A 16117-nucleotide genomic window follows, 5' to 3' on the forward strand; every position below is an offset into this window, starting at 1 on the left:
GCTAGATGTCACTGTGGGTAGGCCTACTCTTAAGAAGAGCCACACTATTTTCTTGCAGCTTGAACGTAAACAAACCATTTGCAGCAGGCTCTCATTTGTACCAATGATTTTCTGTGCCACACAGTGGCTGCTATTTGTCCAGACCAGTCTCAGCTTCCAGCTAGGAGCCCTCCTACAGGAAGGGAATATTTGCAAATGTTCAGCGCCTATAATAGAAATAATACATTTTTGCAAAGACAATATCTCCCTGGTCTCAGTTTTTGTATGGCGGTTTGTTCTCTCTGTCAAAGAGAACCTTCCATCCTTCTTTTTCAGCTTTCCATACATTACCGGGTAGATGAGTGCCACACATAGAATTTCCCTGAACTAGATCTCCTAAGTGGGTCCCATGGCACTGCCTAACATTGCTGTGGCAACAACCTTCACTCTTTCTAAAATCAGGTAGACCTCAATTATCTCCTGTAAACATGGCTGATAAGAAAATGCCATTGTGTGAGTTGTGACACCTGCAGGGATACCCTCCCATTCCCAACAAGTAATACCGTATTGCAGAGTTCCCCAATAGGCACCCCGTGGGCCAAATTCAGCCCCTGGGTGATTTTAGTTATCCCCCAAAAAAACATTTGTTGTTGGACATAAAAAAGACTGTAAAAATTAAAAAAAATAACCAGGAAATCAGCTCGAAGTCAATTTAAATTTAGGATATCTGTTCCCAGGTTTCCTATGCATAAATAGAGAGGCATATGTGGGTTTTATCCCAATGTAATCAAGGTTTGAAATATTTTTGTTTTTGTCAAATACTATCTGTTTGGGATTCTTGCGATGTTCCGGCCCCCCGATCATCCACTCAAGGATAAATTGGCCCACAGCTGAATGTAATTGGGGACCCCTGCTATACGGTCATTCAATATCCCTTTACTGTGGAACACATCTGGGTGGTCTGACATTCATACTCATTCATAAGGGATATGGGTAGAACTCTCTAGGAGTCAGTATTGGAACAAAATGTCAAGCTACAACACTGCCAGTTAGCAAAGAGTTTTTATAGTATAAATTACCACTAAATTATGTTTTTTCAAAAGAAAACCCCAATGACTGAAGGATTATACCAAATACTATTTCTCAGCTGTGAAATCACCTGCTAGTCAGGAGCCAACCACTTCTCATAAATGCAATACACCCTTCAATATCCACTGGGTATCTTGAAGATAGACCTTAGAAATCTTTCATGACATGGTATAGACTCCATCCTCAGGGTCTGAGACACCAAACTTCTTACTGATACAGGAGTTATCTCCTCTTGTGATAAGACTGTTGCCAGGAGGAGAGGCAATTGCCATAAACAGAAAAACCATCCTCTGAATTAGTGAGGCTTTAGCCCAGAAGCAGTCATGGGTTATGGCCTGGACTAATTGGCCCATTGAAACAGATATATGACAAAGTACCTCCCAGGCCTAGACAGGAGAACTCCTGAATAGGAAAAGGAGAAGAAGAGGGCCACTCACTCGAAAACACATCAATGCAGCAGGAGTTGTTTTTACAATGTGTACCAAAACTGTCTGGGTCCTGGGCCCAGTACTGCTGTGGCATAACACGGCTGAAATGAGCCCAGATGCCTCAAGTTACTGTGGGATAGGTCTGTGAAGGTCAGACACTGTTAAATGGTGTGGCTGGAGCAAAGCTAGGTGGATGTATATTCTCTAAGACACGATGAGTGCTTTCAGCGTCTGGATTTTTATCACCGCAACAGAGAGTGAGAGAGATATCTTCGACAGTGACAGAACAGGAGGGATACAGGCGGTGGTAGTGTGACGTGTCAGAAAGAAATGTGAAAGAGAACCTCGTCATAAGGGGTGTGGCTGGCTGGGTGTGTAGAAAAGCATGCCTTGTGCTTGTTCATGGTATAAATAGAATAAGGGCCCAGTTTATACATTGGATGTATGGTTCATTTTCCTCCTTTGGCTCCACCAAGTTCATTCCTCCGCTTATGAACCAGTCCTTTCAGGGGGAAAATAGAGGTTGACCGATTATGATCCAGATTATTGGAGGACCAAAAAAAAGCAGATACCAATAAAAAAAATTGGCCCATTTAGATAGGAGAGTAATAATGACAATTACAACAATTAACACTTTTATTTTCACTTAATATAAATACATAAATAAAATATATTTAGTCTCAAATAAATAATGAAACATGCTCAATTTGGTTTAAATAATACAAAAACATAGTGTTGGAGAAGAAAGTAAAAGTGCAATATGTGCCATGTAAAAAAGCGAACATTTAAGTTCCTTGCTCATAACATATGAAAACTGGTGGTTCAATATTCCCAGTTAAAAAGTTTTAAGTTGTAGTTATTATAGGAATTATGACACGTCGACTATTTCTCTCTATGCAATTCGCATTTTATATACCGTTGACTATTTTATGTTCTAATAGACACTTTAGTATTGCCAGCCTAATCTCAGGAGTTGATAGGCTTGAAGTCATAAACAGCGCTATGCTTCAAGCATTGCTAAGAGCCGCTGGCAAACGCAGTAAAGGGATGTTTGAATGAATGCGTACGAGCCTGCTGCTGCCTACCACTGCTCAGTCAGACTGCTCTATCAAATCACAGACTTAATTATAATAAACACACAGAAATAAGAGACTTAGGCCATTAATATGGTCAAACCCGGAAACATTTTCATTTTCAAAAACAAAACGTTTATTCTTTCAGTGAAATACGGAACCATTCCGTATTTATCGAACAGGTGGCATCCATAAGTCTAAATATTGCGGTTACATTACACAACCTTCAATGTTATCATTATTATGTAAAAATCTGGCAAATTAGTTCACAACGAGCCAGGTGGCCCAAACTGCTGCATATACCCTGACTCTGCTTGTACTGAACGTAAGAGAAGTGAAAAAATTTCCCTGGTTAATATTGCCTGCAACCAGGAATTTCTTTTAACTAAATATGCAGGCTTATAAATATATACTTCTGTGTATTGATTTTAGGAAAGGCATTGATGTTTATGGTTAGGTACATTCGTGCAACGATTGTGCTTTTTTCGCAAATGCCCTTTTGTTAAATCATCCCCCGTTTGGCGAAGTAGGCTGTGATTCGATGAGAAATTAACAGGCACAACATTGATTATATGCAACACAGGACAAACTAGTTAACCTAGTAATATCATCATCCACGTGTAGTTAACTAGTGATTATGTGAAGATTAAACTTATCTTATAAAAAAACAATGCTAGCTAGCTACTTACCTTGGCTCCTTGCTGCACTCGCATAATGCGTAGTCAGCCTGCCACGCAGTCTCCTCGTGGATTGCAATGTAATCAGCCATAATCAGCGTCCAAAAATGGCGATTACCGATAATGCATATTCATTCGGTCAACCTCTACCCGACATAGTGAGCAGTCCAACAGGGCAACAGCAGAGAACACATTCATTTCACTAAGAGGACACAAAGACACATAAACCGCCTGTGTCAATAACATCAGCTGTGTGATAAGCTGTCCGACAGAGGTGAACTAACAAAGCGACTTCTATACAAATCAATATTTGTTTTTTGGGCCCTGCTGCTGCTGTGTACGTATACAGAGAGGAAGCCACACTAGGTGCAAAATCTGTATAGTAAGTCCACTACTAGAGTGCCAAATTACAGCCTGCCATAAACTGCTCTGCCTAAACCAAGTTTGACAGATTCATACAGAAGCACAACGGCTTTTAAGAGATAGCAGCCCACAAAAGGGAAGCATAACTGAGAAGTTAATCAAAGCCAGACATGTGGGAGCTTTATTAAATATTCTGCCATCTATTTTTGGGATGAATTCTTTTTAAACGCGATTATACACCATAGTCAAACTCAAAATCAACTGGGTGCATTAAAAAAACAGATGTCCTGGGAACCGTAGAGACAGATTGGGTGATAATTTATCCTAAATGCTAACATCTAGCATGGCTCCCAGGACGGTAGCATCAGAGAGATGAAAGGCCGTGTGTACACCTGATGGTATAGAAAACAGGCAGACTAACAATGCTGGCTAGAGCATCTTACTCCCAGCCACTCGGGGAAATGGGTGCTGGCTGACGACCAAGAGCAGCACAACTCCCATCTGAGCTGATGTTAAACACTCAGGAAGTCATCAACAACGGCCTCTCCCCAGAAAGCATTCCACCCTCCCCAACTATGGCCTAATAACCTGGCTCACCCAACAGAACACTGGTAATAACCTGGCTCACCCAACAGAACACTGGTAATAACCTGGCTCACCCAACAGAACACTGGTAATAACCTGGCTCACCCAACAGAACACTGGTAATAACCTGGCTCACCCAACAGAACACTGGTAATAACCTGGCTCACCCAACAGAACACTGGTAATAACCTGGCTCACCCAACAGAACACTGGTAATAACCTGGCTCACCCAACAGAACACTGGTAATAACCTGGCTCACCCAACAGAACACTGGTAATAACCTGGCTCACCAAACAGAACACTGGCACAGACCTTTACTTTACACACCCATCCATTTACAGTCTGTCTGGGACTGGGTATGGGGCTGCTGTCTATCACTGTGTTTCCACACCACATGCCCAGAGAGAACTAATATAAAATGCTTATTTTTGGAATACTTTGTTTTGTCACCGACTTACTTTGTGTCTGAACAGCCCAAGCAGCTGACCAGGTCTAAAAAAAAGAAATGGAAGAGCTCAAACTCAGTCACTGCTACAGACACACACACACACACACACAGAAAAGTGATCCCAAATACAGCTTCATGACTTACTGTTCTGAATATACACAATGAATCCAATGACAAACATTTACATTCCACAAAGACAACCTTAATGAATCACAATCAGCTTCACTGTCACAACATCACATACCAGATTTCAGTGCAATCCTTTAGACACATTTCTCATAAAATGTTCTTTCAAAGCGTTTTTGTGCAGCAAAAATGTGAAAAGAATAAAAAATGATCGATGTTGCAGTAGGCTGTTTGTAGTCCTCTCCAGCTTTGAAGGGAATAATATAACACAGTTCCAATGATTTCCAGCTGACGATCTCTTGATTCTCTGATATTAATCTTATATTGATCACTATAGTATTGCAGAGCTACATCACACCATTTAGATATTTTCATTGAGGGTTACAGTTGATGTTTGGTTCAGTGATATGGACAGTTAAGACATATATACATATATATACACACACACACAGTACCAGTCAAAAGTTTGGACACTCATTCAAGGGTTTTTCTTTATACTATTTTCTACATTGTAGAATAATAGTGAAGACATTAAAAATATGAAATAACACATATGGAATCATGTAGTAACCAAAAGAGTGTTAAACAAATCAAAATATATTTTATATTCTTCAAAGTAGCCCCGCTTTGCCTTGATGACAGCTTTGCACACTTTTGGCATTCTCTCAACCAGCTTCATGAGGATTGCTTTTCCAACGGAGTTCCCAAATATGATGAGCACTTGTTGGCTGCTTTTCCTTCACTCTGTGGTCCAACTCATCCCAAACTGAGGTCAGGTGATTGTGGAGGCCAGGTCATCTGATGCAGCATTCCATCACTCTCCTTAGTCAAATAGCCCTTACACAGCCTGGAGGTGTATTTTGGGTCATTGTCCTGTTGAAGAACAAATGATAGTGGGACTAAGCGCAAACCAGATGGGATGGCGTATCGCTGCAGATTGCTGTGGTAACCATGCTGGTTAAGTGTGCCTAGAATTATAAATAAATCACAGACAGTGTCACCGGCAAAGCATCCCCACACCATCACAACTCCTCCCCATGCTTCACGGTTGGGAACCACACATGCAGAGATCATCCGTTCACCTATTCTGCGTCTCACAAAGACATGGTGGTTGGAACCAAAATTATCCCATTTGGACTCATCAGACCAACAGATTTCCACCGGTCTAATGTCCATTGCTCGTGTTTCTTGGCCTAAGCAAGTCTCTTATTATTGGTGTCCTTTAGTAGTGGTTTCTTTGCAGCAATTCAACCATGTATCCTCTAAACAGTTGATGTTGAGATGTGTCTGTTACTTGAACTGTGTGAAGCATTTATTTGGTCTACAATTTCTGAGGCTGGTAACACTAATGAATTCTACAGCAGAGGTAACTCTGGGTCTTCCTTTACTGTGGCGGTCCTCGTGAGAGCCAGTTATCATAGCGCTTGATGGTTTTTGCAACTGCACTTGAAGAAACTTTCAAAGTTTTTGAAATTTCCCAGATTGACTGACCTTCATGTCTTAAAGTAATGATGGACTGTCGTTTCTCTTTGATTATTTGAGCTGTTCTTGCCATAATATGGACTTGGTATTTTACCAAATATGGCTATCTTCTGTCACAACACAACTGATTGGCTAAAAACACATTAAGAAGGAAAGAAATTGCACAAATTAACAAGGCACTGTCACGCCTTGGTCATTGTATCTTGTGTTTTTGTTATATGTTTGGGTAGGCCAGGGTGTGACATGGGTTTATATGTTGTATTTCGTATTAGGGTTTGTATTAATTGGGAGTGTGTATTATTAGGGGTGTGTCTAGTTAGGCTTGGCTGCCTGAGGCGATTCCTAATTGGAGTCAGCTGACTCTAGTTGTCTCGGATTGGGAACCGTATTTAGGTAGCCTGAGTGCGCGTTGTATTTCGTGGGTGATTGTACCCGTCTTAGTGTTAGTCACCAGATAGGCTGTATTAGTTTCTTTCGTTTGTTGTTTTCTTCTTCCGTTATTTCATGTACCGTATTAGCTTCATTAAAAGTCATGAGTAACCTACACGCTGCATTTCGGTCTGACTTTCTACAAACAACAGACGAAGTTCATTACAGGCACCTGTTAATTTAAATGCATTCCAGATGATTACCTCATGAAGCTGGTTGAGAGAATGCCAAAAGTGTGCAAAGCTGTCATCAAGGCCAAAAGGGTGGCTATTTTGAATAATCTCAAATATAAAATATTTTGAATTGTTTAACACTTTTTTGGTTACTACATGATCCCATGTGTTATTTCATAGTTTTTGATGTCTTCACTATTATTCTACAATGTAGACAATAGCAACAAATAAAGAAAACCCCTGGAATGAGTAGGTGTGTCCAAACTTTTGACTGGTACTGTAGCTAATGAGATTATGGGTATTACTGGCACAATACAGTGGGAAACTGTGTGGCACAATAGAATACAATTTATGATTATAGGAAAGCCATAATGAGCCATTAGACTTAATCTAAGAAGTGATGCAGGGTGAAAACAATGGTGACCTAGGGCACGGTAACAGACTGAGATGGGTTGATAAAGTCTCCATGGGGCAGTGCTGGAGCCCAAACACTGAATCAGAGGCCTATGATCTTTTGACATAATGCAACAGAGGATAAGAAACAAGCTGAACAGATAAATGGAACTCAGCTCTGACAGAGCGTGACATTTTTCCATTTCCACAGCTGTGATAACGGGTGAGAAAACACATGCAAATAGAAGTTTCAAATAAGACTTTGTTTACTTTTTTGTTAGGTCAGAGCTTGCTGAACAGAGTTCCACCTCCTTAGTGTGGGAGACTGTAGACAGTGGATATCTGTTGAAAATTACAAAAGTAAAGCAACCAACCACAAAATAAGGAAAAACAGATCATGCAAATGAGGACATCTAGAGCATGTACTTGTCTCTCACTATGGTGTTACTTGTTTATAATTAAGCAATAAGGTCCGAGGGGGTGTGGTATATAGCCAATATACCATGGCTAAGGGCTGTTCTTACCAACTAAAGAATTCAGAGTGCCTGGATACAGCCCTTAGCCTTGGTTAGTTGGCCAAATACCACAACCCCCCCCCAGGTGCCTTACTGCTAATAGAAACTGGTTACCAATGCAGTAAATCATTTTTTTGTAATACCTGTAGTATACGGCCTAATATACCACATCTGTCAGCCAATAAGCATTCAGAGCTCAAACCACCCATTTAATAATAATGGCCATGGAATTCAGGGCATGTTTGTCTGTATGCAAACAGAACCCTCTCAGAACCCTGCTCAAATCCACAGACAAGACAGAAAAGATCCAGAGGCAGACATAAAAGACTCCAGCTGTGCTCAATGGGGCTGATATCATGGTAACTACTTTTGGAAAATATGAAAGTTATAGTGACAAATGTTGTGAAATCTTTGTCTCACAGCATGAAATTGCCTAAAATAAATGTCAAACCGACATACTTCAAGAAAAAACACGAGTTTCCATTTACTACACATAACACCTATAAAACTTAGCAGCTGTTTAATTGTGGCCCAGACTAGAACAGGTGGGTATTGTCTGAGCGAGAGAAGATATCACATCAGCCGTGAAGTCTGATCAAAAGTGGCCTCCTCTGCATGGGACCAAAGAGCTGCCTGGCACAGTCCTCCCCATCCCTCACTGGGGTAATGGGAGGCATTTGCTGTGAGAACAGACTGTGCTCTCCATTGGGGGTAGCCTGCAGGCTACCCTCACCCCAGTGGGCACCCAGTCCTGTGGGTAGTGGTGCGAGAGCCAGGCTCACAAATGGTGTGCTGTACCAAGGGCTGGGCATCAGTAAACCTGGGCAAGCCAAAAGAAAAGACTGGAGCTGACAGTGAGCTGGCCGGGACACACAGACCCAGATCACTTTACAGAGGGGAAAATGCAGCTGGCTGTTCCTCACCTGACCACCACATTCACAGCTGGCCCAGGTTGCTGAGGGATTTGTTTCAAATTTCAAAGACATTAAAGGCCTGCATTAGGGAAAGGGGGATACCTAGTCAGTTGTCCAACAATGTATTCAACTGAAATGCATATTCCACATTTAACCCAACCCCTGTGAATCACAGAAGTGTGGGGGGCTGCCATAATCGACATCCACGTCTTCGGCGCCCGGTAAACAGTGGGTTATCTGCCTTGCTCAGGGGCAGAACAACAGAACCACTGTGCCATCACTGAACCGACTGAGGAAAGCAGAAAATAAAATAATGATTTATGGAAACGTTCATGACACAAAGGTGAGGCAGAAAATGGGTATACAATTGGATCTAAAAGGAGAATCCTCTATATTTTTGCTTGCTCCAAAACCAATAGATTGACACATTTTATAATGTAGGGTTACCTGTGAATGGCCACAGTTAGCAGGTGGTATTAGTTTGCACAAAGGTAACATTTACATGTCAGTGAAGAACAATGGGGTTTTGGTTTGGAGAACAAACTGCCACCATGATCAACTACTGAGGAATACTAAGTAAGTGCCAAACAGAGGAAGTTGCTGTGTTAATGGCATCATGAATGGTCACCATGAAGCGGTATCCTCTAATCTGATGCACTTTAAAAGACATGGCAGGATGTGGCATCACATCAGACAGCATATCTGTTTGAAGACAAAGGTCAACAGCAGCTCTTTATAAAACTAATGAAAATGTTAAACTTTCAATAAAAGGCTCAATTAAAGAAATGCTAATTTTAACCAGTTTTATGTTTAATTCATCCTTTTAACTTTTCATTTTGCACAAACAAGTTACAACCAATAAGTAAATATCATTCAGAGGAGCTTCTGTGAGAACATTGTCAGAATACTAAGGCTAAGACGAGGGTTTAACAACCATTAATAAATCTGATTCTTGATCCAGTCTGATTCCATCTGTTCTGGAAGTCAGTGAGTCGGAACTTAGAACCTGTGTGATGGCTTATGGAACGCCACGAACATGAAGATGGAGCTTTGGAACAAAGACCAATATGCGTGGGATTGATAAAGAGGAGAGTGTAGGTTTACTGGATCTCTGTGAACAAATTGAACAAGTTCCCCAGAAGGGGTGTTCGCCCTGTTCTAAAGAAGGGCTCGAATTCCTGCAAAACTCTTTTCAGCATTGCTGGGTGGAAAAAAATGGAGCACAGGCTTTGAAATGAGGGGATATTACGGAGCATTCACCTCCCTGCAGAAAAAGATGATAAAAACCATATGCTGTCATACTGACCTAGTATTCAGCATCTGGCAGAGTGGGGCCTGTGAGTGATGCTGCCGCCTGGTGCTCCAGACAGTCAGAGTGACAGACTGCTTCTCTCCACACAAACCAAATATTAGAGTTCCCTCAATGTGACCCCAAAAAGCCGTTCTTTTTTTTTTAAAGGAAGATTTGTGCACTGAGTAACTGCGGTGTGTTTCATTCTTTATCTCTGACATCAGACTAAAGAGAGGAGAATATCTGGGGAAGGTTTATTATTTGACAGAAAGTCTGCTTATGACGAGCCAGGTTCTGACACATCCAGATGACGTACTATGATCTTGCACGCAAAACAGCTACCTACTTTTGGAGCAAACCTGGAAAAACAATTGCTCCTTTCATGTCCAATTATTCCAGGGCTGCAAAATGTTAAGATGCAAGACGTATTAAATGTTTTCCACCAGGTTCATTGAAAGGATACATTCAGTTGTGTCCAACAGTTTCATATTGTTTTGAATTCAACCTTTCCATTCTCTGCTTACTGAATATTATGCTCAATAAACCTGTCACTGATGAAAGGATCTGTATATACAGCACATATGTTCTACTGTCATTAAAGCTACCTCACCAGAAGGAAACCAGTCCATTTCCTTCTGGTCATTCAGCATGAAATTCAGCACCCATGCCAGGGAACCACCCACAAGCGCTAGTCTAAATAAGAATATCTCTTAACTTCAGCAGATCTAGGGGACTTGGGTTCACCGCAGCATATTACCTCTGAAGTGAGTCAGATTGTGCCTCAAGGCTAAAAGTTGTCTAATGTTGGCTCATCAAGATGTGTGCACAGCATGCTAAATCTATCCTCGTATCTGGGTTTATTCGTTGGAATCTACTACAGAAGGATGAAGATAATGTTTTTAAAACCATCATGAGCCTACAGAGAGGGGGTCATCCAGTCATCAAACAATGTATATGCATGCATTTTATGGTACAGGAGGACAATGGGTAAACCATTTGAATTCAATCAATTTTGACAGTACCTCTTTTTGATTTGAACTTAACCTTCCATACGTATTTGCCCATTGTAGAAATGGTCAGAAAGAGAAAGTGTGCTTCAAAAGATAAAGGTGTTCAAAAGTTGACCTTTTTATGCATACCCCACCATACTATTAGCTATCCATGTCTTCATCACTGGAAATTATACAGTTGAAATGTATAGAATTCAAAATCTTGCAAACAGGTTTTTTTGTGTTGTGCCATCGGTTGAGACACACAACATGCTCTTGAATACAGGGTGTCATGTTGTGGTTAATAAACGTAATAAAATGGGAATACAAATTTTTTAAATGCGACTTTCAAAATGGTATCACAAAGAGGGTTGGAGGTCCACAAATCAGACAACGTTGACTTAAAATGGTAATATATTAAAATGGTAATATATTAAAATGGTGCGTGGACCGGCGGTCCTCTTTGTGGTAGTAATTAGAAGTACAAATTTCAATTCAAATTTCAACGGTGTACCAGTTAAATCGCAGTTATCTGAAGGGATAAGATTGTTATTTCCATGATCGAGCACAACACAAATATCAGATGATATATCAGATGATGTAGGGTCTAAGAAATGATCAAATAGTTTGACAACCCCGTTCGTACGTTTTGAAATTATATCAAACTAAACCGTTTTATCTTTTCCAGTGATGAAAAGATAAATGGTATGGTGGGGTATGGAAAATGGGTCAAATCTGAGCACCTCTATCACCTGAATGTTTTGTCATTCAGGTCCAAAAAGTAACTTTCTGACCACTTCTTCCATGGGCAAACATGTATGGAAAGTTTTGTTTAAATCAAAAGGGATACTGTCAAAAAGTGATTGAATTCATATGGATTTACCCCAACGGAAGGTCACGTAAAATAGTTATATTGGAACTCCTGTAATTGTAACATTGTTCTAATACAGTGCATTAGGAAAGTATTCAGACCCCTTGACCTTTTCCACTTTGTTACATTACAGATTTATTCTAAAATTGATTCAATTTTTTTTCTCATCAATCTACACACAATACCCCATAAAGACCAAGTGAAAACAGGTTTAGACATTTTTGCAAATGTATTAAAAAACAGAAATACCTCATTTACATAAGTATTCAGACCATTTTCTATGTGACTCAAAGTTGACCTCAGGTGCATCCTGTTTCCATTAATCATCCTTGAGATGTTTCTACAACTTGTTTGGAGTCCACCTGTGGTAAATTCAATTGATTGGACATGATTTAGAAAGACACACACCTGTCTATATAAGGTCCCACAGTTGACAGTGCATGTCAGAGCAAAAACCAAGCCCTGAGGTCGAAGGAATTGTCCTTAGAGCTCTGAAAAAGGATTGTGTTGAGGCACAGATCTGGGGAAGGGTACCAAAAAATCTGCAGCATTGAATGTCCCTAAGAACACAGTGGCCTATATCATTCTTAAATGGAAGATGTTTGGAACCACCAAGTCTCTTCCTAGAGCTGACCGCCCGGCCAAACTGAGCAATCGGGGGAGAAGGGCCTTGGTCAGGGAGGTGACAAAAAACTTGATGGTCAATCTGACAGAGCTCCAGAGTTCATCTGTGGAGATGGGAGAACCTTCCAGAAGGACAACCATCTCTGCAGCACTCCACCAATCAGGCCTTTATGGTAGAGTGGCCAGACGGAAGCCACTCCTCAGTAAAAAGCACATGACAGCCCGCTTGAGAAATAAGATTCTCTGGTCTGATGAAACCAAGATTGAACTCTTTGACCAAGTGTCACATCTGCAGGAAACCTGGCACCATCCCAATGGTGAAGCATGGTGGTGGCAGCATCATGCTGTGGGGATGTTTCTCAGTGACAGGGCCTGGAAGACTAGTCAGGATCGAGGGAAAGATGAACGGAGCAAAGTACAGAGAGATCCTTGATGAAAACCTGCTCCAGAGCGCTTCGGACCTCAGACTGGGGAGAAGGTTCACCTTCCAACAGAACAACAACCCTAAGTACACAGCCAAAACAATACAGGAGTGGCTAAAGGTCTCAACGTCCTTGAGTGGCCCAGCCAGAGCTCGGACTTGAACATCTCTGGAGAGACCTGATAAAGGCTGTGCAGCGACACTCCCCATCCAACCTGACAGAGCTTGAGAGGATCTGCAGAGAAGAATGTGAGGAACTCCCCAAATACAGGTGTGCCAAGCTTGTAGCGTTATACCAAAGAAGACTCGAGGCTGTAATCACTGCCAAAGGTGCTTTAACAAAGTCGTGAGTAAAGGGTCTGAATACTTATGTAAAGGTGATTGGTTAAAAAATAACAATAATTAATACATTTTCTAAATGTTCTAAAATACTGTCTTTGCTTTGTCATTATGGTGTATTGTGTGTAGATCGTTGAGGGAAAGAAAACAATTTAATCAATTTTAGAATAAGCCTGTAACGTAACAAAACGTGGAAAAAGTCAATGGGTCTGAATACTTTCCCGAATGCCCTGTATAACTTCACGTTTTCAGCTCGACTGCTAGCCAAGGTACAGAGCTCAGTTACGTGGTACTGAGGGTTTGTTCCTTGGATTCCTTTGTGGGAAACCAGATCTACAGGCTCCATACCCTGAGCACTGGGAGCAGAGCAGACTGCATAACAGGGTTAACCTGTTCTAGAGAGACAACACGTGGGATATGGACCTTCCTAACACCTTTCTAATGTTTTGTACACTGTGTATATACTGTCATTACCAACCCCGCCCTATGTCCATATCCCACGTGTTGTCTCTCTAGAACAGGTCAACCCTGTTATGCAGTCTATGCACTGGGAGCAGAGCAGTGTATGGAGCCTGTAGATCTGGTTTCCCACAAAGGAATCCAGGGAACAAACCCTCAGTACCATGTAACTGAGCTCTGTACCCATTCTTGATACACACGGGAAACTGTTGATTTTGAAGAACCCAGCAGTGTTGCAGTTCTTGACACACTCAAACCGGTGCGCCTGGCACCTATTGACATACTCCGTTCAAAGGCACTTAAATATTTTGTCTTTCCCATTCACTCTCTGAATGGCACACACACAATCCATGTCTTAGTTGTCTCAAGGCTTAAAAATCATCATTTAACCCGTCTTCTCCCTTTCATATACACTGATTTAAGTGGATCAATAAGGGATCATAGTTTTCACCTGGATTCGACTGGTCAGTCTATGTCATGGAAAGAGCAGGTGTTCCTAATATTTTGTAAACTCAGTGTACAGTACATGACATTACAAGTCAAGCAAAGTCATTCAGTGGATTTGGGCAATTCAAGCAGAACAAATTATTTAAAAAAAGATTTATCCTTAATTAAATCAAAATACAGCAGTTGACTTGTTGGATTCAATAAACAGTACTTTAGCTGATACCCACAGTGGGATATCTGCCACAATGGCAATGGCCGCACGATCTGTGATCTAAACACAAAGGAAGAGGCCACGCAACAGGGACAACTTTCTCCATAACTCTCTCCGGTATGCTTAAGCTGATGACATTCAGTAAGCAGGAGAAACCGATCTCCGTGTGGATATCACACAGGCTGCTCTCTGTCTCCTCTTCCATGACCAACCTGTTTTATTCAAAGTAGGGCTGTGCCAACACTGTACCTAGGAAGTGGGAGCTGCATGTGACTGTCCGTCTGTATAGGTGGTTGCTATAGGGACTGTATCTGCAGGCCACCTTTCTTTTACTACAACACCAGATGTATACTTTTATGGTAAGTGAGATGAAAGTTGTTGAGTAGACAACCATTAAAAATGTGACGTTTTTTCCCATTATGCAATATTCGCTTAGTTGTGAGCAGTATGAACCACCTGTATCACAGGGAGTAAACAAACAAGTTTAACAACAAACTGGGCAGAGTGTTTCCACTGGGCCCTCTAGATCTCAAGAGATCCAATATCCAGTTTTCATCTTTAGCATGTCTCACTAAGGCTTTGATATCAGATACACACTGTTGTCAAAAACATTTTGGTTTAATGTTTTACCATATCTCTGTCCACATACAAAATCCTGCTCAGTTAGAGAGGGAGGACGAGAGAGAGTGTGAGAGAGCACTTTTATCATAAACATATGGTAGGTAGGTTACTCCTCAAATAGGAGGGGGAAAATAGTGGATTGGATTGTTGTTGCATTCTTATCAACATTCCATACAACCTGCTAGATCAGATTGAGACGAGAAGAGGCATTTAGTCCAAGTTGTTCTTTGAATTTAACTTTACACTGTAGCAAAACAAAATTTAATGATTTCAATTCCTGTCTACTTAAATATATAATTCTGTGAAATAGGCACTCATACATCTCATTATGTTATTATTCTCTATGACAATTAATACCATAAAGGCTATTGGTTGCAAAAATAGGCAACTTCACATCAGCCTGTAAAAATGACTCTTGCAACACCGCAGTAGGCTATGACTCATGACGACATTACCTTGTTGAATGACTAGCTAAACATTTCTTAAAATATTCTGGTGACAATTTACAGGATGCAATTTCAACCTTATTTGACCATTTAAATGATATGGTCATTAGACTAAACCCTAAGAATTTATTTAATAAAAGTACATTGTCCCCTTGCATTGACCATTTAATCTGTGCAATAGGAATATGCTAATCTTGCGATTTATAAGAATGTTGACATGATATTTAACGTCATCGTATCACGAATCCATCAGACCTCCATATATTTAACAATCTATAAAGAACTTTCACGTCCCTTTCAAGAAGAGACATTATCGTGTTCCTTCATATCCATATGAATATGTTATCCAGAAAAAAATTGTCTGTAAAAACTAAGTTATCTTACCATTCTTTCTCCTTCCCCAGATAGTTACAATGTATCCTTGTATTCCGTATTGAACAGGGGCTGGCTGTCTCAGTAGTCGTCTATTATTAAAAAATGTAAAACGTTGTTTTGCAGTTGGCCAGCTAAGAAAAAAAACAAGACAAAGTCTAAATAAAAAAATAGGATCGCAGACGCCTTCCAAGCAGGAACACACAGATTCTCCTCAGGACCAACTTCCTCTGTCCATTCTGTAGCTATAGTCTAAACATGAATAGACATAGGAACTGAACTCAGGCTCCCGAATGCTGCTGTTGTATGTTTGAGAGGTAAAGTTCAACTTCGAGGCTGGTAGCTGACTGA

At 40.8% G+C, this 16117-nt stretch overlaps 1 protein-coding gene across 2 annotated transcripts in view; it reads right to left on the reverse strand.

Moving 5' to 3' along the window:
* Window positions 1-16117, reverse strand: part of LOC124035730 (unconventional myosin-Ie-like) — a 70013-nt gene extending 53896 nt beyond the window's left edge. For both annotated transcript variants that reach the window (XM_046349345.1, XM_046349344.1), the window contains exon 1: window positions 15779-16117. In XM_046349345.1, the coding sequence (XP_046205301.1) occupies window positions 15779-15781 (3 nt within the window). In that variant the 5' untranslated portion in view covers window positions 15782-16117. The remainder of the gene's footprint in view (window positions 1-15778) is intronic.

Source organism: Oncorhynchus gorbuscha, linkage group LG05, assembly GCF_021184085.1.
Source record: "Oncorhynchus gorbuscha isolate QuinsamMale2020 ecotype Even-year linkage group LG05, OgorEven_v1.0, whole genome shotgun sequence".
Taxonomy (NCBI): Eukaryota; Metazoa; Chordata; class Actinopteri; order Salmoniformes; family Salmonidae; genus Oncorhynchus; species Oncorhynchus gorbuscha.